We start from the raw sequence: 25,156 nt of genomic DNA on the forward strand, positions 1-25,156 counted from the left end.
TGGTTCCATCGAGAACCTCCATCTAATGAAGCAGTTTTTCCTTCACCCCTTTTTCTTACAGCCCCCTCTCCCAACCACTCCGACACCTGTTCCAAGGGACCCTGGCCGGAAGCCTATTTCTCTGTCACCATATGGAGAAGTAACTGGTAGCCCCTCCCCTCCGCCCAGGACCAGCATTCCCACACCAAGCGCGTGCACCCCGGCTCTCTCTCCCATCTGGGTGAGCTCCTTCCTTCTTTAACTTATCTCATGCCGTCGGGAAGTTCAGACGCAGCCCTTGCTCCCCAGAGGCTAAGAAGATAATCAGAGGCTGGCTACTCACCATCACCCCCACCTTGCTGCCCTTTTGTTTCTCACCGAGACCCCGGGTTCTTCATGCCAAACAACCCGCTAACAGTCTCCCAGCACTTCTCACTCCTCCCCCACCTTGTATCTCTTCCCACGTGACCCCTTGCCTTCCCCCAGGCTCTCCAAGTGCCTGCACCTGAGCGAACTGTCTGCTGACTCCAGGCTTACACGCTGGGACCAATGAGGGCAGGGGCGATGGAGTGACTCGCCCAGAAGAGCTACTTGGTGACTGAGTTGAGCCTGTTTTAATATCCTGCTGCGCTATCAATGCTCAATCTCACTGTCACAGAGAGTTTGTCATAGTTTATGCATCAAGCTAAGGAGAAAACTAGAAATGATGGCGCAGAAAATAACTAGGGGCCTAAGTGATGCCATCAAAGCTCACCTCCATATCCTAATTTTGCCCATTTTACTTTACTTCCTTTGTTCTCTTTGGCTGAGATTTGTTGGGTAAGAGTTGATGCATGTTTGTGTGCGAATGTGTGTGTTTTTCATGCCTCACAGCGTTGCCCTCACTTAGCTCAGTGTGACTTTTCCTTCCCTTTTCCTTCACATCTGCTCCAGACTGATCGCATAAATCCAGATGACATAGATTTAGAAAATGAGCCCTGGTATAAATTCTTTTCAGAACTGGAGTTTGGACGCCCGGTAAGTGAGGCTAGACTGTTAATATAAAACGATTAGGAGAATGTTGTTTGATTTATAAAACATATCGTTATCAGAAGAGATAGGTGTCATTTAGAGAACGAGAGCTGAATACTATGTACACCAAAAACACTCTGAAAAAAGTATATTCTACACACACAAATTTGGTACAGCTTATCCCGCATTTACTTCTCTACCAAACATTTAAACATGTCAGACACTTCCTGTATAGTTTTTTTTTCCCACCAAATCATGCATTAGATTATTTTATATCTGACTGATTACAGATTCAAAATGTTGAGATAGTATCGGTCCTAGAATAGTCAGACAATTATTACAGATTTATAGAAGATTTGTATTTGTTTACAGTCCATTTGGATCTAGCTCAATCAGAAAAGCACTGTGAAATTTACAATAATAAAACTTACTATTATGATAGCTCCTATTTGCTGAGGAATCACCAAGCACCTGGAGAGGGCTGGGTTCCATACTAATGATCTGAGTCCTCACAGTGTCCCTCCAGTAAGAAGCCGGAGGTCAGAGGGGTTAAGTAATTTGCCCAAGAGAGTTAAGTGGCAGTGTCAGAAGTTAAACTCAGACCTATCAGAAAAACAAAAACTTCTGGCAAATCCCCACTATAATATACTGCCAGGATATCCCCACTATAAAATGTCTCATTTGCCCTTAGGGATATAAGGAAAAGGAAAAACGAGGAAACCCTGTGGACCTTGATTTCTCCTCCTGCTACTGAAAACCACCACAACTCCTCTAGTCCCCAGACCTCCACCAAAGGTGGACCTTACGAGAACTGCTTAATCTGTTTGGGATAAAGCATCAACCCAAGCTTCAAATAGCAATTTCCTTTATTAACTCGAGTTTTACTGGGGAACTGCAGCTGCCGACAGCAGTGCATTTGATGTCTGTCAGTTACATAGTTTTTATACTCTCACTGGTGCTTCTGAATTTTAAACACTTAAAGAACATACCGAATACACCGCACAGAAGTTTGATTAAAGATCAGAGAGTACAATCTTTCTTTTATCATGTCATAGACTGATTTATACAGTCATATACTGACCATATATTATATACTAGGTGGTTATAGTAGTTAGTCCCTTTTGTCCCCTAAAATGCAAAGGAGACTTGGTTAGATTCATTGTATCTTATTGAACTGGATCAAAAGTGACTGTAAATGAGTATAAACCAAATAATATTTTTAGAATTTCTATAACTAATAGGAAGAATATTTTTCCTAATTTGAATCCAAGTATTCACATAAATGCATTTTGCTTTAGAGAAAAAAAATTCCCTAGCTTTAATTTATATGTGTTGTTATTGTTGATTAGACAGTTTATAGGGATAGGACCAATTTCTGTTTTGAGCCTAAATTATCAGCGTTTTTCTACAATCATTTTCAGGCCACACATGGAAACTCACCAGCATGCTATCCACCTGCTCCTTTGGTGTTTTTTTAATGTACCTTGCATTCCTCTGTGGCTAGAGACTAGGAGTGCTAATTTTGATTTGATGAAATGAGTTTATAAATATACTAATCAAATCACTAGTAATTTTGCCCAGTGCTTGAGAATATTTACAAACATCGCACTCTTCCTCCTGGGCTACACCCATTTTGCTCCATTCATGTCACTCTATATGTGTATCTGATACTGTCAGCACTCAATTTCTAACTGTTGTCACCTTTTCCACATGTTCATTCCTTGCTGCCATTGATTCTCCTCCATTCCATCTCTACACTTCTGCTTATGTGGTGCACCTACACCCAGCCTCCTAAAAAGGCTCTGGACTATGTTCAAGATCATTCTTCTGGTGTTTCCAATGAGGTAAAAACAAATTATTCTCTTTTTCAGATTTCTCTCTTAGGACCTGTTACTGTGATTCTGAACATCCGTGTTTTACAATTCGCTAAAGTATCTAAGCTGTTTTTTGAAAATCTGTCTTTGCATCACTAGATTGTATCCAGTATCATTGCCTGGACATTAATTATACCAAAATTGTTGGCTCTTTGTGAAACATAGGTGAAGAATCATTCCGATCATTACTTGCAGGTGAACTATTCAATGCATCCTGGTATCCAGGAGTGTGATAATCAAAAAGCAAAAGTAGTAGTGTTAGTGCATATATTTGATTAGACTGAGTAAAATACTGCTAGAACTCTCTTCTGAGCTGTTTTATCATCATGCTTGGAAGTGTAGAATGATGGTTTATATTCTTAGATAATCAGATTTTTATGTCTCACATATTCCTAAAATTTAATTCTTTCATTTTCCTAAATACAATTTGTGGACTTTAGCATCAGATAAAATCAAGAATAGGGCTGACAAATAACTGGCACACATGTCACAACTTCCCAGTCAGATACCCTTGGCAGACATTACTAATCCTTCTCAATGCTATAATCCAGGCAGCCACTCTAATAGATTATCACTGGCAAATGAGATGAAATGCATTTTCCATCTCTGTATAGGAATGCTCATGACAATCTGATAGGTAAGAAAAAAAAAATTTATGCCTGGCAATGTAAAGTGTTATTTGAATTAGTCAAAGAGAGTATGAAAAATAAATATTTTCATTGAAAAGTCTTAACTCAGTTAAATACATGCAACTAGAAAACAAAACTAGTAGAATACCTATGCTGCAGGATATACTACTGACACACGATAGTGACAACTGGAATTGCAGGCACAGTCTCAGGAGGAAATACCCAACTTTCTAGACCAATTTGCAATTCCAAATTATTTCCCCTGAGGTATGCATCACAGTGTATGTTAAAACAGAGAAGTGTTGAAATATTTATATATTAAATAAAAAGTAAAATAGAGTAACCAGAAACATTCTGGGTTATTGAATTCAATCATTTCTAAAGGCTTATTTGCTATAGATAGGTGTATAATCTGAAGAAAATCAAATACAACAAGCAGTTCTATTCTGTGTGTCATGTTACCTCTAGATCTGAAGAAAGGGTATCATTTCAACACATGAACAGCCAAAGAATTTACTTTGGAATTCAATTTGGTCAGATATTTCTCTCAGACATCTTGGTCAGATATTTCCAAGATATTTTTAAGACAGTTAGTTCATTGAGAACTGAAATGGAGTTAGAGATCGCCATGTCTAACTCACTCATTTTTCAGTCAAGAAAAGTAGAGTCCAACTATTTTAAGAAATATGTCCAAAATCAGATGATAATATGGTGGCAAATTAAAAATAAAAAACAGATCGCTTAACCTTCACTTCAGTGCTTTTCCTTTATACCATACTTCTTAGCAATTCCAAAAGATATATTTAGAGCTCAAATCTTTTAGAAACAAATTATTTACTTAATACTATTTCTTATTAACCATTAATTTCTGTGAAATACTTTTCTATAATTAACATTACACAATAATCCTTGGGATAAAAATAGTAGAAACTTAATTCTATGCATTCTGTAATGTTAACAGTAGTGGCAAAAAAAAATCACATAAAGAAGCACTTTGCTGATGGTAAACTGATTTTGCATTATCTCTTAGGGATTGAGAAGGGGGTGCTGTATGTTCTGATAGCATATTAACTATATTATTAACTTCACATCATGGTTTTTCAGTGTTAAAAAATCCCTGATAAGGTACTGGATTCTGTCTCTAATAACCTTATGTAAAACATTTCTGGTAAAATTTGTAATTGATTAGACATTATCTTAACTACCATTTATCAATTGCCTAGTATATGCCATGAATAACATACTTTTTAATCCATAAATATAAGTGAGAAGTTGGCATTAATAAGGAACAATTAAGGACTTTTAAGCAAAGTTTAATCCCATGATCACATAGCAGAAAGAGCAATTCAGTGTCTGTATTTTATTAACATGACCTTCATTTAGGTGTATTAAAATAATGGTAATATGTAAATACTCAGTAGATCATAATAGGCAAAATAACTACCTCCTTTCTGGAGACAATTTCCATTTCAGAATGAGTACTATTCATATACTTATCATACAAGGTTTTCTCTTAGTCATCTATCTAGACTTTTTATTGTTTCCTTATAATTTAATACTGAACCTTTCCTTTGAACACACATCACAATACTGGTTTCAGTTTATTTTAGGTTGTGGAAACCAGCACAAGGAGGAGTAATTGTAGTTTCTTAGCCTAAGTCTGAAACACAATTAATTTATCAGTATAGAGCCTTCACTTCTTACACTATGTTTTATTTCATATTACAGTATTGTTTAGGCTCATGATTCAAAATCATTTAGCTGGTGATTCAAAATTTCTGATCACTCTAGGGGTATTCTAAGAGTGTTCCACAATGGATACTTTTTGATGGCCAACTGTGGTTTGTGGTTGGATGTCCCATGAAAGCTGTGAGCCACACAGGTGGCAGTGCTCTGAGGCTCTTTGGTGTTGCTCTTCTGCAAACATGTAGAATTAATATTTCAAAACCAGAATATAATTGTCTGGTTTTATTTATTTACTTGTTTGCCATCCTTCTTATTTAGTATTTATCTTTCCACCTTTCCAGTGTCCAATTCAGAGTAGCTGAATAGTTAAAATAGTCATGTAAACTTATCCGATTAGCAGACCAATTTTTTTCTATCTTTATATTTATTGAGAAATTCAGAATCTAAATGTTTTACAAGAACTAAAAGTATTATAATATGCTTTTCTCTGTCTAGAGAAAAGAGAGGGTAATATTCTCTTGCAGAGAGATGCTTTTGTTTCTTTTTGGGCAATTCCATTCTCATTCAGTAAAAATGAAAATATTAGTTAATAGAAGCAATTTTAGAGTTATGCATAAGGGGGATTGTGTGTGTGTGTGTGTGTGTGTGTATGTGTGTCTGTGTGTGTGTGTGTGTGTGTGTGTGTATATATATATATATATATATATATACTTGGTAGGCATTTCCCTATACATCCTAGACATCATACATCATACCACAACTACTTTCATCTCAAATTCATATCTAACAGTTTTGTTTAATATCTGTTTCATTGTATTGTTCAGAATGAAGAAGTATGAAAATGGTGTGTACAATAAACATTTGGAATTATTTATCAATTTGTATCATCTATTTTTCTTTGTCCCTAAAACCATGGATAACTGAGAGCTGATTTTCTGACTAAAATGTTAAAAGTACACTTTTCTAAAAAAAGGTTATATTTTGGTTCATTAAACCATTTATTTTAAACTAACCCTGAACATAACTAATTTCAAAGATATAAATCTGTACCTGATTTAAAAACCAGGTAGTCTAGTTTAATTTCAAACCAAATTCTGTGGTTTTTATTAAAAAGTCATGTCTATGTTAACCAATGAAAGAAGTTCTGCTTACATTTTATGTCTACATAAAAATAACACCTGGCAACATGACAAAAATTTATAAAGAAGGTTATGTTTTATAAGGATTGAAGACTACAAATATTTCTTTAAACATCAAACCATTCCTTTATGTAAGAAATTTCTATTTATAGTCTATTTCTACATGAAGGAGTGGTTATTGATTTTTCTTTTTCCCCCTCAGGCAATGTTTGATTTATGAATATTTTGAGTTACACAGAGAAGAGCGGTGCTGTACAGTCGACCCTCCATATCTGTGGGTTCCACATTCACAGACTCAACCAACTTAGGGACAAAAATATTCCCCCACAAAACATTCCAGAAATTTCCAAAAAGCAAAACTTGAATTTTCCATGCCAGCAACTATTTCCATAGCATTTACGTTGTATTAGGTATTATAAGTAATCTAGAGATAATTTACGCAAGGATGTGGGTAGGTTATATGCAAATAGTACACCATTGTATATGAGGGACTTGAGCATCCTCAGATTTTGATATCCTTGGGGAGGTCCTGGAACCAATTCCCATCAGATACCACAAGGGATGACTGTATATTAGAAGAGGAAGTAGATAAGAAGAAAGTAGAAATTAGGTTGCATGATTTCTCTTCGGGAAAACATTTTTATGCCCAAAATAAATGGTATTTTTAATCTCAATTTTGACAGTATTCTTTTTAGGATACCTACTATAATGTCCAGGGACAAACAAAATTATGCTATGGTAAAAATTTTCATGGAACTATCTTTCTATCTTAACAGGCCTCCTTGTATCAATCCTCTATAGACAGGAGCCTGGAAAGACCCACTAGGTAAGAGTCTCATTATTATGCAACCAGGATATTCTATATCAGTGGTTTCTTTTTCAGTGAAATAGAAATGAAAAATTATGTATCCCTCATCTTTATTTTAAGCACCATAATTCATGAAGTTGTTTTAACTTGTTTCTGCATCATTTTATATGACCATATTCAAGAATGTATAAAAATTAAGTAAAATAATTCTAGGTTCCATTACAGGCTGAGAAATTCTTGCCTTCCCTGTCTCCTCCATACCCAGTTTTCTTCTCCTTAGATAAGTATAATAAACATCTAGTTTTCAATATTGTTAGATGATGTGATGATATATTTGAAAAAACTGTAATAAGTTAGAAAAAATTTTATAAATTATGTTCTACATATGTTTGTTCATTATACTCTGACCACACAAATCAGGAATGCTGTTATAACTGATAAATGGGAACTTACTATATACCGGGCATTCTAAGTACAGAAACATACTCAATCCCTAAGATTTTATCTCTAGTAAACTGAAACTTGGGCTCCATAACATATGAAGTTTACACAGTTGGCAAAATAACTTGTAGGTCCTAACTGTGCTAAGAGTCTACCAAGGCAAGTTCTGTTCGTAGGCTTTAAATATCACTCTTACTTTAAAATATTACAGAAGTTCAGACACAGTAGAATGACAATAATGAATAATGCAAACTCCCAGCCATATCATATCATCAACAACAAATATTTATATAACAGTAATTTGCCCTTCTACAGATTTCTATCAACATAAATGGAAAAGTAAACTGGGTCCTTTGTACATTGGTTTCATGTGTGCCATTCAACAGCATTAATGTCACTGAGAAAGGAGCTCCCTGAACCCCTTCTTTTATATCTTTTACAATTATGTATGCACCTAAAATGTTTGAATTTTAGTTAGTTCTAATCTGATCTAAGGATTTACGTAGAGACACACAGACACTCATGTGACAGGATAATGACAGCAAAAACATGTCTAGGCGAACATGGGTGTCCTCTTTAGAAGAATGCAGACCAATTCTGAGGTCTGGCTCCACCTCTATACTTGCAAAGCTTACAGGTTACATTTATTCGTTTGTAAAACAGTGACAACAGCACATAGCTCAGCGGTTGCCGTGCATGCTGTGTAAGACAATAATGACAGTAAAGCAAATAGCATACTTCTGGTTCATAGGAGCTGGTGTGCTGTTGCTGCTGGTGGTGGTGGAATTTTATCTAATGATTTGACAGACAGCATGCTATGTGAGGTATATATTCGTTCACTAATGTTTGTCTTAAATGATATTACACTCAGATCCAGAACCATGATATAAAGTCCCTGCCCTTACAAACTGTCGACACCTTTTAATACAACCAGGTAAAAGGACTCTAATAGTTTATTTGATGATCAGATTATTGGTCATTCATTATTTAAACAGAAAAACGTTGGAATTGCAGTGTAAGTTTTTTAAAGCTAAGATTATTAGGAAAAGCCATAGGGAAAGCTTGAGGTAAGAAAAATTGGTCTTACCAGATCTTCTTCTTTTTTCCAATCCTTTCCTCCATTTTGGCATCCCTCCTCCAGATATATTCATGTTGTTGCAACTGTTCTGTATAGAGAAAAGATGTATGGTACAAATCCTAACACTGAATTGTCAGTAACAAAATATTACACTAACAGGAGAATTTTTACTTTAAAAGGTGATTATGTTCATACAAAAACCTGTACATGAATGTTTATAGTAGCTTTATTCATAACTGCCAAAACTTGGAAGCAAACCAAGGTGTCCTTCAATAGGTGAATGGATAAACAAACTGTGGTACATCCACATAATGGAATATTATTCAACAATAAAAAGAAATGTGCTATCCAGCGACAAAAGGACATGGAGGAACCTTAAGAGCACGTTGCTAATGAAAGAAGCCAATCTAAAAAGGGTACATACTGTTGGTTCCAAATATATGACATTCTGGGAAAGGTAAAACTAGAGACAGTAAAAAGATCAGTGATCACCAGGTGTTCACAGGGAGGGAGGGATGAAGAGGTAGAACACAGGGGACTTTTATGGCAATGACACTACTCTATATGATACAGTAATGAGGGACACATGTCATCATACATTTTTCAAACCCATAGGATGTTCAACAGAAAACATGAACCCTAATATGAACAATGGACTTTAATTACATTTAATGATAATATATTGATATGATTCATCAACTGTAAGAAATGTACCACACTAATAGAAGATGTCAATAACAGAAGAAAATGTGTGCAAGGGAAAGGGAGTATATGGGAACTCTCTGTACTTTCCAATCAATTTTTCTGTAAACATAAAACTGCTCTAAAAGATTTTAAGATTAAAAAAAAAACTGCTCTAAAAAAATTAAGTCTAGGACGTCCTAGCCACAGCAATCAAACAAGAAAAAGAAATAAAAGAAATACAAATTGAAAAGGAAGATGTGAAACTGTCACTGTTTGCAGATGAGTCTATTAATTTTCAAAGAGGTGATTATAAAGAAATAGTTTTTAATATCAAGGAATGAATTCCTAAGAATGCAGTTTGGGGGATGGGAGATAAGAGGCATACCATGGCCACCAGCACCTTCCACTAGTCTTTCTGATTCAAAGTTGAACCCCCTGCAACACCAACCAAACTGAAGCTGATTCCTTCTTTCAGTTCTGCAAGCATGGCCAGTGACTTCAGGAAAAGGAGGAAGAGCGAGCCTGCGGTGGGGCAGCCGAGGGGCTTGGGTGATCCAACTGCAAGCAGAACTAGCCCAGGTCGAGCAGACCTCCCAGGATCAAGCTCCACCCTGACAAAGTCCTTCATTAGTTCTTCTCCTTCTTCCCCATCAAGAGCAAAAGGTGAGCAGCAATAAATGACATATAAACAATTTACTAGTTTAAGTTTTAACTATGGGAGAGCTGGTCCAATGATAACTACCCAGAAATAGTTAGCATGTAAATAGTGTCTTAAATAAAATATAGTTTCAGAAAAATAGCTTTCTTTATACACAGACTAAATCAGGATGGTGAACCATTTGAGTGGCTTAAAGGACTCTTATCATCTGTTAATGCTTTCTTTCTTCAAATATATTGTGTGTGTTTTCTGGAACAAATTTAAAGTATGAAATATTGTATTGTCAGGCTATTAAAAGATTACAGTTCCAAACATTTGCATATTGTCAACATTTTCTAATGTTACTACAACTAGAAAAATTAATCAGATATATAGAATAGAAACTAGAGGTAGCAACAGAGAACGTTGTTGCCTAAAACGTAAATTGGTTTTGGATTTTTTAAATTATTTAATTCTAGACAAAAGTTTGTCTAACCTATGAAAGTTGTTTCTTTAATCACTTGCTTTATATTTTGGTCAATATCCATACATATAATAGAATATCCATGTTCTGCATGTAACATAGTGTTCAATTCAAAACAGTCCACTAGTAAGAACTAACTGGTTTCAGGCCATAATTGTAAAGTTTAGATATCACCAAGCCAATTTTCTGTATGGCCTGTCTCCTCTCTTGAAATTTAGTGAGTTGTGTTGAAAGGAAGATGTCACTCCTTCAAGTCTCTGTTTAGTTACACATTACTGCAGCTGTAACAGGAATATTCCCAAAATAGAGACCTAGGAATGAACCAGTATCCATAGGTACCTAGGATTTGGGGACTCAGGGTCTCCTCCAATCCTCTGGGGTTGAAACATAAGAGAGAAGAAACTTGAAGTGTGTGAAGAAAGTGAGTTGTAACTGAAGTTTCCATAAAGTAGCAGAGATTCAGCTACGCATATCGAATGTAGGCACTGAAAGTGTTGCCACATGAAATTAAAGCTAAGAGTTAGCTGGTCTGTGTGCAAAAGATTTGATGATTGGGCTCTGGATAGGCAGGAGGTGCTAGCTCTTGTCCATGGCCTAGTAAAGCTGTGACTACTTACTGGGAGATTCACAGGGAGGGATCCCCTTTCACTATACCATTCCTCAAATTAACAGAAGTACCCGTATTAGATTCTACTCATTTATATAAACAAATACCCCAAGGAAACCAATAGGTCATGAAATGCCATTGACTCATTATGCTTGGATACCACCCAAAAGTTAAAAGGGTTCTGATTAATTTAGATATTTGTTTTTATCCTAGGGGATGTTAAGTCAACTTCCTTTCTCAAATACTACACAGCTACTTAATGTGCTTATCACTTTTGAAGAATTTGGAGAAGGCAGGAGCTGTCAATAGAGCTGTTTTCCTCCACTAGGCTTGTTTCTAAGAAGAAAATGTCCCATCAGATGTAATTTGGCCTCTCATTTATTAATTAACTCAGCAACACAAAAGAAAAGACTATTTCCATAGATATTCAAAATTGATGTCAGGGTTAGCTCTATATTATTATATTGCAAATGATTTTTTAAAAAGACCCTTCCTGGAAAAAAGCAAGTGCATTTAACTGTGATGAAAGTTTTACATTATATCCAGTTATCCTTATGGGAAACTGCCTAATAAGAGGTTGAAGTGAGAGAAATTAAAGAGGTAAATTCATTTGTTTAAAGAGTTGCTAGTTGGGTTTTTTCTTAGAAAAATATTAGCAGCAATAGTTCACAGCAACTGAACTTGATTTTGCAATTTGGGAAAGTATTTTGTCTTATAGCTTTTTCTACCTAATGCCCATGAAAAATTATTTGATACGGTTATGGAAGTATTAATTAAATGTAAATTTATAAGTTACTCTTTACCTCTTTATTGTTATAAATTAATAATATTATTAATAATTAATACTATTATTATAAATCAAATAAGATTCAAATCCTGACCCTATTAAGATGTTTAAATCTATAGCAATTTTGGTATTAATTACAAAACCTTGAAGTCACTACCAGGTCATGCTATTAGCTTACAAGGCACTACTGGATTTTTGAATACCATATTTGCAGAAAGATGGATGAAATATGCAATAGAAATAGGCGTATTAGCGACACCAGTTACTTTTCATACGTGGTTTTGTTAACTATCATCTGCAAAGCTACATTTATTGCCAAAGCATTGCCTTGCTTTAGAATTAGGCTTTTTTCTCTAAAGTTGAAGCTACACGTATAACAATCAGTGTCTAGATTAAACTCCACTAACTGCTTTCTCTTTGCTGTGCTATCTGATGCTAACTGACATGCTCTCCTCTTTATGAGCCTTTTAACTTCTCCAACGTCTCTCTTCCACCACGCTGCCCTGGAATAAAAGGTGGGGACGATAGCAAAATATGTCCATCCCTTTGCAGTTACTCAGGGCTCAACGGCAACCCCTCCCATGAGTTAGATTACTGTAACACTTACAGACAGCATTTGGACATCCCACATGACTCGCAGAGGGCCATTACTTTCAAAAATGGCTGGCAAATGGCCCGGCAAAACGCAGAGATCTGGAGCAGCACTGAAGAAACGGTTTCCCCCAAAATCAAATCCCGTAGCTGTGATGACCTTTTAAACGATGACTGCGATAGTTTTCCTGATCCGAAAGCCAAGTCAGAAAGTATGGGTTCTCTGTTATGTGAAGAGGACTCCAAGGAGAGCTGCCCCGTAACATGGGCTTCCCCCTACATCCAGGAGGGCCGCAGTAATAGCAGATCAAGGCTCCGACAGAGGTCAGCCCACGATGCCCCAGGGTTCCTAAAATTGTACAAGAAAATGCACCGCATCAACCGCAAGGATTTAATGAATTCAGAGGTGATTTGCTCTGTAAAGTCAAGAATAATGCAGTACGAAAAGGAGCAGCAACACAAGGCTCTGCTCCATGGATGCAGCCAGTCCTCCACTGAGGAGGTGCCCAGGGACATGGTCCCCACCCGCATTTCTGAATTTGAAAAGTTGATTCAGAAGTCAAAATCCATGCCAAATTTAGGAGATGAAATGTTATCTCCTGTAACCCTAGAACCACAACAAAATGGTTTATGTCCCCAAAGGCGATTTTCCATTGAGTCTTTGCTGGAGGAAGAAAATCAAAGTAGACACCCTTCTCAGGTACAACGAAGCTACAAGTCTAAAACCCTGGTGCCCATCCACATTGAAGTCACCAGTGATGTGCAGCCCAGAACCCATCTGGACTTTTCTGATAGTGACCAGGATGGAGTCGTGTCTGACCACAGTGATTACCTTCATGTAGAAGGATCGTCCTTTTGCAGTGAGAGTGACTTTGATCACTTTTCTTTCACATCCTCTGAAAGTTTTTATGGATCCAGCCACCATCACCACCACCATCACCACCACCATCACCGGCACCTCATCAGCTCCTGCAAAGGCAGATGCCCTGCCTCCTATACTCGATTTACAACAATGTTAAAACATGAAAGAGCTAAACACGAAAATACTGAAGAGCCCAGAAGACAAGAAACGGACCCTGGCCTTTCTAAACTGGCATTTCTAGTCAGTCCCGTGCCTTTCCGGAGAAAAAAAAATTCAACTCCCAAAAAACAGATGGAAAAGGCAAAATGTAAAACATCTGTATTTGAGGCTCTGGACTCTGCCCTTAAAGACATTTGTGACCAAATTAAGGCTGAAAAGAGAAGGGGAAGTTTGCCAGACAACAGTATACTGCACCGTCTTATCAGTGAACTGCTGCCAGATATTCCAGAAAGGAATTCATCACTCAAAGCTCTAAAAAGGAGCCCCATGCACCAGCCTTTCCACCCACCATCTCAAGAAGGTGCTATTCATTGTCCACTGTACCAGAACGATTGTGGGAGAATGCCTCACAGTGCCTCCTTCCAAGACGACACCAACAACAACTACCACCACCAAGACCACGACAGTGCACTGGGCCTCCAAGGTGGATCAACTTTTCTATCTTTTCCCTTGTGGTTCAGATGCCCACCCTCCAGCTCTTTCATTTTCCATTCCTACATTCACCATTCTTGAGCTGTGAGACCACTTGGATTCATTATGCATTGTGAAGCAAATGCTTGTTGTGCAAACGTGCCTCACTGAATAGTTCTCATTTGCTCATGGGATATCTGGACTTGATGTGTGGCTTAAAGTAATCATCAATTCACAAAAATTTACTCATTCAGAATCGAAAGGGAAAACCATTTTGTAGCTTGATGGTAGGGTTGAAACAACTGTTACATAGAAACAACCAATTAAACTTATTTTACCAATTTAAAAGAACTTCAAGGCAAAAATCATAATTGAGTATCAGTATCCTTAAGAAACTGACAACTTTGCATTAGCTCTTTTTTTGTTGGAAAATGAATCAAAACCAATAGTTTAACAGTCTTTTCCTTGATTCTTATATTAACTTTATAGTCATTCATTGAATAAATAATTTGCTGACATTCTATATAGAAGATACTAAATCAAAACACTCAGGAAGCAAACCAAAATATGTAATATAGTAATTGATTGGCAATTAAAAGAGAATAGGACTTGTTTAATAACTTTCTCCATTTAAAAGATACAATTGGGATAAAATTTTTGTGAATATATCTTTAAGCTCTCTATATATGTCTCATTTCCATCATTCATTGTATTCATTTTCTCTTCCCTTCCATTATTTAATTAATTTATTTTCTATTTCTGCTAAAACAACCCTATACTGACATTTGAATTAGACTATTTAGGATAAAAGTGACTCTCGACTTCATTTTCATAGATGGATTATTCCTTAAAGTGGAACACAAGGACAAATAGCAATTCAAATACAGAGGACATTTTTTCAGGTTTACGTTACTGAAAAACACAGGATGTTTTGATATTTTTATCCAATTCTTTTCATTAATGCTTAAAGTGCATCTGTTTACTGTGTAAATTTTAGGAAGCTGGAATGAGTATTCCAGGCTGAAACTTGGATTGTCAAGAGAGTTTTCTATGCACCAGACACTGCAAAGTGCTTTACATACATTATCTACTTAACACAGCATAAACCTAGGTGATAGATATTATTGTAAATACTGTTTTACAGTGGAGGAAATCAATACCCAAAGAGGACAAGAAATCTGACCAAAGTCACACAGACAGTAGGTAGCAGAAACAAGATTCAAACTCATGTAATTCAGAATTTGTAGCATAGAATATAATCTCTATAGGCAAAAAAGAGACATAATTCAGATGTCATATTAATGTACTATATATAGCCCAATTGTTAGTTACCATTGCACACATTTGTTTATCTTATTAGTATTATCTTTGCTTTCATTTATACTATACGACATGCTTCAAAAACAGTAAATTCAAATTTTCTAAATCAATGCCAACAATCTGAAATTTTCACTGATTGAGACATGTCATAACCTAATGTTTTAGTAAATTAGCTACTTTTCCAGTTATTCAATATCAGTTACATTTCCACGTATAAGGCATGCGATATAAGATACCATTAATAGATACTTGCAATCATTATTTTATAATGTAATTAACCATGTATATTTTGTTTTAAGGTGAACAAAAACAATGCAATAGTTCACAAGTAATTTGGCAACCAATGCAACACATTCTGTTTAGAAAATTTTTATCCCTTTGTTTATTGGAATAGATATTCACTTTCTAATAAGATAGTTGAGCACAAAGGAAGGCAATAGGTAACAGCCTTTTAAGCCTTAAGCTTTAAGATGCCATCTTCAGACTCAATAAGTAATTAAAAACAGAGAGAGGGCTTCCCTGGTGGCACGATGGTTGAGAGTCCGCCTGCCGATGCAGGGGACACAGGTTCGTGCCCCGGTCCGGGAAGATCCCACATGCCGCGGAGCGGCTGGGCCCGTGAGCCATGGCCACTGAGCCTGCGTGTCCGGAGCCTGTGCTCCGCAACGGGAGAGGCCACAGCAGTGAGAGGCCCGCGTACCGCAAAAAAATTAAAAAAATAAAAACAGAGAGAAAGAGGGAAGAGAATGGCCATGACATAGTTCTGTCATCATCATACTTTATTTTTCTCTCTTTTTCACTACCATGTTCTTAAATTAAGTCGTTGCTACCTTCTCCATCTTCTCCAGGCCCTATCATAGTAATTATAAACTGGTGGCAAAAAGAATAGAAATAGAAAGTATTAAATCTTTGAAGTGAACAATCCCTGTAACTGCAAATTGTCTATACCAGGTGCTACAGTATAATTATATCAGCAATGTTACAATTATATTTATGATTATAATACTTCTGCAATCTTGTATTGCAGAAAAAGGAAAAAGGAAAAAATGGGAGAATATCCATTTTTCCTCTTAAAATGCTCTGTTTTTGTCTTATATCACAACTTTACAATTACCCATGAGTTTCAGACCCATGTGTTCCATTGCAGTGTCTCTCCAGATGTGAAGGGTAAATAGTTGCCACCAGGAAAAATGGCTAAACAAGTCTGCCTTTGATTAAGTGGAATCTCACTCTGGCCCTGTCCTTTCCAATAGACCGTGAGTCCCCTAGAAGTTACACATCCACGCTGACCGATTTGGGGAGAAGTGTACCAAGGGAAAGAAGAGGAACTCCAGAAAAAGAGGTAGTCTTTTTAGTATCATTTGAGTCTTTTTCACCAATATACTTGATAAAGCACTTGCCAGCCGAAGTTACCTCCAAAACCAGTAAAGAACCCAGATTAAAAACACAGAAGTGATGGCAGAGAAACTAGAAACAGTTTTCCCTGGAGCCCGAGCAAAGGACTTGAAGCCAGCTGCATTCTGACCCTAGCGGCACGTCTCCCCCAGTTGTAATCCATTTGACAGTGACTCTCTGAATCTTGACCTGACACCCATAAATTAAAGAGTCTTGAGCTGGGCCGCCCCTTGGAGGAAGAAGTTTTCCCCTGTACAAATTTCTGGCCCAGTGATGTAGGGGACAGCCCTAGGTCAGCCGTGCTGCCAATCAATACAAATTCCATAGAAACAATTTTTGCTGGCCTGCTTTTGTTAGAGAGGATCCCTGAAAAAAAAAAAAACACTGCCCCTGAGAACCACCTACCTACTGGCTCTTGTCCATGGTCCTGAGCCAGGGCTGGAGGTCTGGCTTGTACTTTCTTGGAGCCATGAAGGTTTGATAGAAACTGAAGGCTGGTCTTGGACTGGCACGCACTCTAGAAAGTTCTCTACAGGTGTCTGACATAGTCCAGGGCCTGTGGACCCCCAAAGAAGTCAGAAATGATCCACGTTGCCCAAAGTTCACCAGAGTCACAGGGAAAGAGTGAGGTGAGGGGATTATTGGAATCAGAGAGGAAGTAGCTACAGGTGGCCCAGGCAGATCTGTGGGCCCCGAAGCTTGAGTGTGGGCACAAGTCACATTGCATCACGACTCAAAGATGAGCAGCTGGTTTACTGTGTGCTGAAGAATTTCTGAACTCTCCAGGGAATATAAAATGACCAGCCTATACTTTTGGCCACTAACGAGACTCTCAGTGATAAGTGGGCTAATATTTCTTTGCTACTATGTCAATTAGTATTTAGTAAAAGGGGTAATGACTTCCCTCATGACTTTTTCCAGTCCTTTTATTATGATTCAGAAGTTGTGTCAATACTTAGGACATACAGCAATTGACCTCCCACAATTATCCCAGGAAAAGCCAAAATTATACCTAGGACTGAATCCTCTGCAGGCATTTTAGTCCCCTTTTATGGCATTCATTTACCTTAGTTCCTAAGATGAAATATGATATTCAATAGTTAGGGTGAATAAGTCATCTGTTACATTCCTGTTGTAGTTTAAATATCTAAATAAAGAACTAATTGATTTATTTATAAATTGCATAAATGATTTAAATTGTATATGTTTAATCATTCCTTGAGGTTTCATTTCTCTTTAATTCATGTGAAACTGCTTTTTTATAGGAAATCCATAATTTTAAGTTAGCGCTAACCATTTCCTTCATTTTCAGAAATTGCCTGCAAAAGCTGTTTACGATTTTAAGGCTCAGACATCCAAGTAAGTAAGATAAGTGTTCATCATATGATTTAAGTTGACTTTAAATACATTAATAATACTTTGAAAGACAAATATTGCACTGGGATGTGTTACAAATAAGACCTAATTCCCAATTCAGCAATCTACTCTAATTAAATGGTTCCTTCTGAATTGATTGGGATGTGGGTAATTTTATTTTCATTTTGAGTTTAGTTGAGAAACATTGAGTTTTAAATTACACCAAACGCGTTAGAGCACAATGAGTTCAAAAGGATAGGAAAAAAAAATGAAATTAAGGATCTTTGTTTCTACAATTTTCATGTGGAGAATGAAGTAAAAATAAATTGTTGGGCGAGTAACACTTAACTGGAGAATTTTATATCATTTATTTATCCAACTATATTCAGGATAGTTTGTGGTTAAAGACTAGAATTGTTTATGAAGATTCCTGGAGTAAAATCTCCATTTCTCAATACTCAGAGCTTAGAGACTCTGAGCACAGTTCTATCCTGTGGTCTTTTGATGTTGGTGTTTTCATACTCCTGTGTCGTAATTTTTTTACCTTTTTTTTTTAGGAATTTGTTCATCAGGTGAGCATAGGGTTGGGGAAGGCTAGTACTAAGCACATAAGGAGGCTTAAATAGGAGTGAGTTTTCCAGCTCTGTTATGTCCCGTGTCACAGACCTTACTTAAGAAACTTTGGTCTCCATTAGAATTCAAGATATTGGCATTAAATTATACCGGTGCTGTTTAGCTGAATATATATACAATAACCAAAGCATTTACTCATATAAATGCATATTATATGAATTAATAGTTAAAGAATCTAACTCTGGCAGAAGACATAAAAAATAAAATCACTCAGAATTTGGGAATTAAATTAATTAAATAAGAAAATTCTCTTTAGAAGTGAAGATGTCAAACATGGCTTAAATCTGGGGTTAAAAAAATCCTGAAGGAAAGCTTACAACTTTTTTTGATGAGATAAGTAACATCTGCTCTGTTTCTACTACACTATGGTCCTAGCTACTGTTCTTTGGATATGGTGTGATAATTTGTACAAGGCATGTCAGTTTTATAAAATAATGACATAAAACATGTAAATTTCATTTCTTCTTTGTGACAATCAATCAAAAGTGTCCTTGGATGTATGAAGCCCTGAGGAATAACAGGGCATATAAAATATGCCCAGGGCTCACAGGCTTTTTGAGAAACCTTAATTAGAAACAGGCATTGAAAGAAAGATGAGGTACAGTGCAGAGGAGAGGTGTTTGTGGTGTTGACTCTGTCACTGGATTGCATTTGCTCCAAGTGCCCAGCCCCTCACCCTCCTCCAAGACCACATCCTCATTGTGAATGTCTGACGTTGGCAAAGGTTCAGGGAAACCCACTCTCCCACACGCTGCCCGTGGGAGTGTAAATGACACAGCTGTTCTGAAGGGCTGTTTGCACCATCCCACTTTCACAAAGGTCTTCCTCAACCAACGAAATATAATTGTATTATAAGCCTCCAGAGAAGTGAACTGAACAATCACCCATGGAAACCATCCCATAATTTTAGTAAGAAAAAAAAATGTTTCCCCCATACCATCAATAAATTTATCTGATTGCAGCTTAATCACACTCCTCTTGTTCTGTTCTCAGGAGATGTAAAGAGCGGTTGTCTGTCAGCCCCAATGTAGTTATGTACCTGACACGAAAATCAAGGTTATGGATGACTCATGCAGCTTTAAAAAAAGGTTCACAGGGCTTCCCTGGTGGTGCAGTGGTTGGGAGTCCACCTGCTGATACAGGGCACATGGGTTCGTGCCCCGGTCCGGGAGGATCCCACATGCCGCGGAGCGGCTAGGCCCGTGAGCCATGGCCGCTGAGCCTGAGCGTCCGGAGCCTGTGCTCCGCAGCAGGAGAGGCCACAACAGTGAGAGGCCCACATACCGCCAAAAAAAAAAAAAAGGTTCACACACCCAGAGAGCACTGAAAGTTTCAGGAGGACCAGCCACATTTTTAAGTCATTTCAATCATTAGCTAGATGTGAGGGTTAGCAGACATTTGGTCCTATCCAAAATGTCCATGAACATATTTGGCTCATGCCAAATTGTTTTGGACAGGACCAAATATCAAGGACCTTTTCATGTGGACCAAATGTCTCATGGACATTTTGGGCAGGACAAAATGTCCTGCAAGAGATGTGAGTGCTTTTTGTGCCTAACATCTTACAAACAAGAGACAGATATCTCTGTTTCAAATAATTATCTGTTTTAAAAGCTGTTTTTCTTTACCTAACACAAGAAAGTTTAATTTTCAAAAAGACAACTAAGTAACTCACCAAACATAATGTCTCAACGGTTAAGGAGGAAAACGAGATAAAATGCTATTCCCAAAGGTTGTCAGTGGCCATGGTTCAAAGCTGGTAGGCGCTGGTTGGAGCAAACTGGTCAAAATGGGACTCTTAGAAATTCTAGTTCTGAGATGAGATGAACATAATTTTGAAAACTGGAGGGTGAGATCACTGTCCTTTTTTCTAGACGACTTCAAAAATTTAAAGACAAGTCTTTACGCATAGAAAAGATATCTTTTCACACTTAAAAAAATATAAATAAGAGACAACTAATTATTTTTCTTTTAAGCTAAGCTTCCTACTCTCATTTCCAGAAATAAAACATACCTGGTATAAATAAAACAGTTGGTTTGTAAACATTAAACATTTGGGGTTTTATTTTCTACATTAGGCACTTGCATAAAAGAGGGAAGTACTGTATTTGAATGTCAGGCCCTGTGAATCTTGTTTGCTTTTAGGGTTACTGAAAATTTAACACAGATTCAATGTGAAAGTTTTAGCCCTTCTAAATGGGTAATAATTCTTTTTACTATGCAACTTTTTTCAATTAATTCTTTTAATCAACACGAAATACTCTACATCTGATATAAACCTCTCTCCATTATGTACTCTGCACACATAAATGATCCAACTCAAGATTCTGAACAAAGCAACGCAGAAGATTTGGGAGTGGGAAGGCAGATGTGTGTGAAAATGGGGCTCTTGGCAAAAGATCTGAAATAGGTACCCTCCAATGAGACATAATTGTGGAGGCAAAATAACACTGAGACACAATTACCTGGGGGATGAAGCCATGAAAACCTGAAGCAGTGAGGGTGACAATTTAGGCGTGAATTATTTATGATGACTAATGTCTTTATAACTTAAAATTAAATACTCCAATTTACGTACTGTCTCCTTAGAAACAGCCCAAATGGAAAAGCATAGTTAGTTTCTTGAAAATATTTTTCTATTTAAAAAACAAAAGATATAAAGGCGGTTATAAGCCATCTGTGCATGTCTTTGCACTTGAAACACGTTTATCTTTGTGACTATAGTTAATAATACTGTACTGTATCTAAGAGAGTAAATCTGAAAGGTTGTCACCACAAGAAAAAAAACACTGTAACATATGTGGTGACCAGCGTTGGCTCAACTTATGGTGGTGGTCATTTTGCAATATATACAAACACTGAATCATTATGTTGTACACCTGAAACTAATATAATGTTACAGGTCAATTATACTCCACTTTTTAAAAATGTTTATCTTTGTGCCTCACTGAAAAATCAAAGTATAAAATCTTTTCTGTTTCACAAAATAAATTCATTATCAAGATATTCTACTTAAATGCCTGTCAAGCAGCTTCAAGGATCCACAAATAAAATTTTTTCTCATGTTGGCACTTCTGTGCTAAGGCTAAATGACACTGGTTTCCTTATTGTAAGCTTTAACATATCAGAAGGAGACAGAAAGAGAGAGAGAGAAGTAAGTAACCAACTAGCTTCAGGACAAGTAAAAATCGCTGCGGAATGAATCCAGCCTTATAGCAAGCTTCCGGACTCCTCTACTCTAAACCAATGACTAGACAGCAAGTCTGTCCCCGCCTTTAAATTTCATATTAATCTGCCTGTGATTTAAATCAGATGTGATGTTTACATTTGTTCTTTTTGAAATCATTTCTAAAGTTACAATGTTTCAAAGGAATTCTAAAAATTTTCAAGGAAAATCCTCATCTAACTGGACTCAACAGATTTTTTTCAATATTGGAAGTATATTTCCCAGCCACATACAGATCTAGCGAGAATCTTGATCTTAAGAATAATCGCCATACATCCGGAAAAAAAAACACATTCAAATGTATCTCTTCTAGGGAGCTGTCATTTAAGAAAGGAGATACTGTCTACATCCTCAGGAGAATTGATCAAAACTGGTATGAGGGAGAGCACCACGGGAGAGTGGGCATTTTCCCAATCTCATACGTAGAGGTAAGTCCCTTCCCCTTCCTCCTTACGTGGTTGCTGTTTCCAGGGTTACCACAGGTCAAGCATAAGTAACTGTTCTCCTTCATAGAAACTCACACCTCCTGAAAAAGCACAGCCTGCCAGACCGCCTCCCCCTGCCCAGCCTGGAGAAATTGGAGAAGCTGTAGCCAAATACAATTTCAGCGCTGACACAAATGTGGAGCTATCGCTGAGAAAGGTAACCTGCTTTCTTCACTGGTGCATTTGAAAGGCTGTATATTTTCACAACTAAGTTATGTCATCTTCTTGCTTAGACATTTTTGTGTCTCCCTCATTTTCCGCAAAGAACTCCATCAGGCTGCCCTGAGTCACTGTTACCTGCCACTCCTGTGTCCTTCCAGATGAGGTGCCTGTGGGATGCAAAGCTTCTCAGAGAGACTTTCCCTCTGTGGTTTAGCCTGGGAGGCTCCAAATTGTCTCCAAGGGGTGCCTCGGGCTAAATATCAGGAGCTGTACATGTGGAAACATCAAAAGAAAATAGCACTTTAATACAGTTCAAAATAGTGTTCTTCTGCTGCCTTACTATTCAAAAATTATATCAAATTCAAAATTTAAACTGGGTCTTGTGGCATTGGCTTGATCCTGCAGCCAGCAGGAATAGTGACTGTAGAAAATTCTATCATTGCAAAAGCCAGGGGGTTTATAAAAAATATTATTGGGCTTCCCTGGTGGCGCAGTGGTTGAGAGTCTACCTGCCGATGCAGGGGACCCGGGTTCGTGCCCTGGTCCGGGAAGATCCCACATGCCGCGGAGCGGCTGGGCCCGTGAGCCATGGCCGCTGAGCCTGCGCGTCCAGAGCCTGTGCTCCGCAACAGGAGAGGCCACAACAGTAAGAGGCCCGCGTACCGAAAAAAAAAAAAAATATATATATATATTATTGACCGCTATGGCATGGCCACCCACCAATCAGAATGGATGCTGGTGCTACACCATCTTGATGCAGACCGGGTGGATGTCAGCCCTGGCCACAGCTATGCATAATCTAGGATGCTAGCTTTGCCCCGTCCTGTTAGCCTCACTCTTTGTTACAACTCAGAACATGTAGATAAAGAAGAAAAACATTGTGCTATCCAACTTCATCCCTTCCAGGGGTTGACTTCTAGAACCCATTTCAGATACACCATCACAGCAAGCTATAGTGCACTTTCTGAAGCTCTTCCTACATAAGGTCATTCCCTTGAATCTGTCAGTGATCAGATGATGGTACTGTCATCGACACATTGCAGGTTAAACTACTGTGCTTTTTGAAATAACTTACACATGTCATTTCCCACAGTACCAATATGAACATGTATAAGGCCAAATATCCTTAGGAAAGATTCTAATGTTGTGAATGGATGATTAAACCGCATATATGTTGATAAGCCATAATTTGGGAGTAAGCTCTGAGGCTTTAGTTGCATTCTCATAACGAAAACAAAACACTGGAAGTATAAGGCTTTCCCAGATGGAAAACTATTGTTTATTAGAAAACACTGACAATTATAATTTTTATGTTATCAGAAAACATTGACAATTATAATTTTTATGTTATCACATCTCTATTTCTAATGCATTTTCCTAATATTCATTACAGGGAGATAGAATTATTCTTCTTAAAAGAGTTGATCAAAACTGGTATGAAGGTAAAATTCCAGGAACCAACAGACAAGGCATCTTCCCTGTTTCCTATGTAGAAGTCATCAAGAAGAATACAACCAAAGGTGCTGAGGATTACCCTGACCCTCCAATACCCCACAGCTATTCTAGTGATAGAATCCACAGCTTAAGTTCAAATAAGGTAAGAAAACATTCTAGCATATTAAGTATAATATTTGGGAGCTCAGAGTAACATACTCGGTACATGATTTTAGGACATTAGATTACAACATCATATCTATGGCAAAGCAAAAGATTTACATGTTATGTTTCTAGGTGCCAGGTCAAATCAATATAATTTAATTTTTCCTATGGGTGCTGGCATAAAGGTTAAGCTACATAAAGGGAAACTACATAAAGAATCTACTATCTTAAGAGAAGCATTTTCTTTTAAAGGGCTAAGGCTAGGCATTTTATTTATTCTACTTTTCTTTGAAGACTGGGTTGCTGAGCAATTACTCTCAATCCTTTATCGTTGGATAATGGAACAGTCTGGTACTTTCCAATTTTGTTTGATTGCTTATAAAATTTTCCAGAATCTTCTTTAGTACATTTACTTCACTAGCAGAGCTCAGCATTTAGAGCAACATCCTTCCTTCAGTAGTTCCTACTGCTAGAAAGAAAAGAATCTTCATCCATATATTTGTCTTATCCACCATTTAGTCATCTTAAAAGAACTACCAGATAAATTTCAAAGTGACTGTACTTTCAAATAAAAGTTTATAAGAAAGAATAAGTGTGTATCTACAAAGGCTTATTTAAAATATAAGAAATTCTTACATGATGTCATAATATTGGCAATGTAATATTTTAGATCACAATGTTTAATCTTTGCTGAGAATATGATTTAAACGTATTTTCAGTTTCCTAAGTTTTCTCTTAGAATACCAGATTTTACATTTTATAAATCGAGAAATGTACAAATTTCACTAATAACTAATTAGTGTTTTATTCTCACTGCTAGGGAAAAATACGTTGAAAAGCTTACGTTCATAAATTTTGAAAAATATTTAATGGTTTTACCAACTGGTAATGTATACTATGATGTCATTGGCTAAATGAAGGGAACTTCTCAGTAGTTTTGAACTGAATCATTTTCAGAAAAAGAACTGTAATGTACTTTTAAACCATGATACCCAAAATATACTAAACGTTAAATATCCTATTTTCTGACTGATATTTATAAATAGAGGAGGG

At 37.0% G+C, this 25,156-nt stretch overlaps 1 protein-coding gene across 9 annotated transcripts in view; it reads left to right on the forward strand.

Moving 5' to 3' along the window:
- SORBS2 (sorbin and SH3 domain containing 2) overlaps positions 1-25,156 on the forward strand; it is a 320,493-nt gene that overhangs the window by 272,587 nt on the left and 22,750 nt on the right. For 3 of the 9 annotated variants that reach the window (XM_029226673.1, XM_029226674.1, XM_029226675.1), the window contains 8 exons: positions 7,095-7,144; positions 9,805-9,992; positions 12,360-13,940; positions 16,501-16,589; positions 17,955-18,001; positions 22,171-22,285; positions 22,371-22,499; positions 23,898-24,101. In XM_029226673.1, the coding sequence (XP_029082506.1) occupies positions 7,095-7,144; positions 9,805-9,992; positions 12,360-13,940; positions 16,501-16,589; positions 17,955-18,001; positions 22,171-22,285; positions 22,371-22,499; positions 23,898-24,101 (2,403 nt within the window). Of the gene's footprint in view, positions 1-61; positions 215-2,771; positions 2,835-7,094; positions 7,145-9,804; positions 9,993-12,359; positions 13,941-16,500; positions 16,590-17,954; positions 18,002-22,170; positions 22,286-22,370; positions 22,500-23,897; positions 24,102-25,156 lie in introns of all 9 variants that reach the window. The other 6 variants (XM_029226676.1, XM_029226678.1, XM_029226679.1 and 3 more) reach the window with 4 other exon arrangements.

Source organism: Monodon monoceros, unplaced genomic scaffold (assembly GCF_005190385.1).
Source record: "Monodon monoceros isolate NGI ecotype Baffin Bay Population unplaced genomic scaffold, NGI_Narwhal_1 Super_Scaffold_17, whole genome shotgun sequence".
Taxonomy (NCBI): Eukaryota; Metazoa; Chordata; class Mammalia; order Artiodactyla; family Monodontidae; genus Monodon; species Monodon monoceros.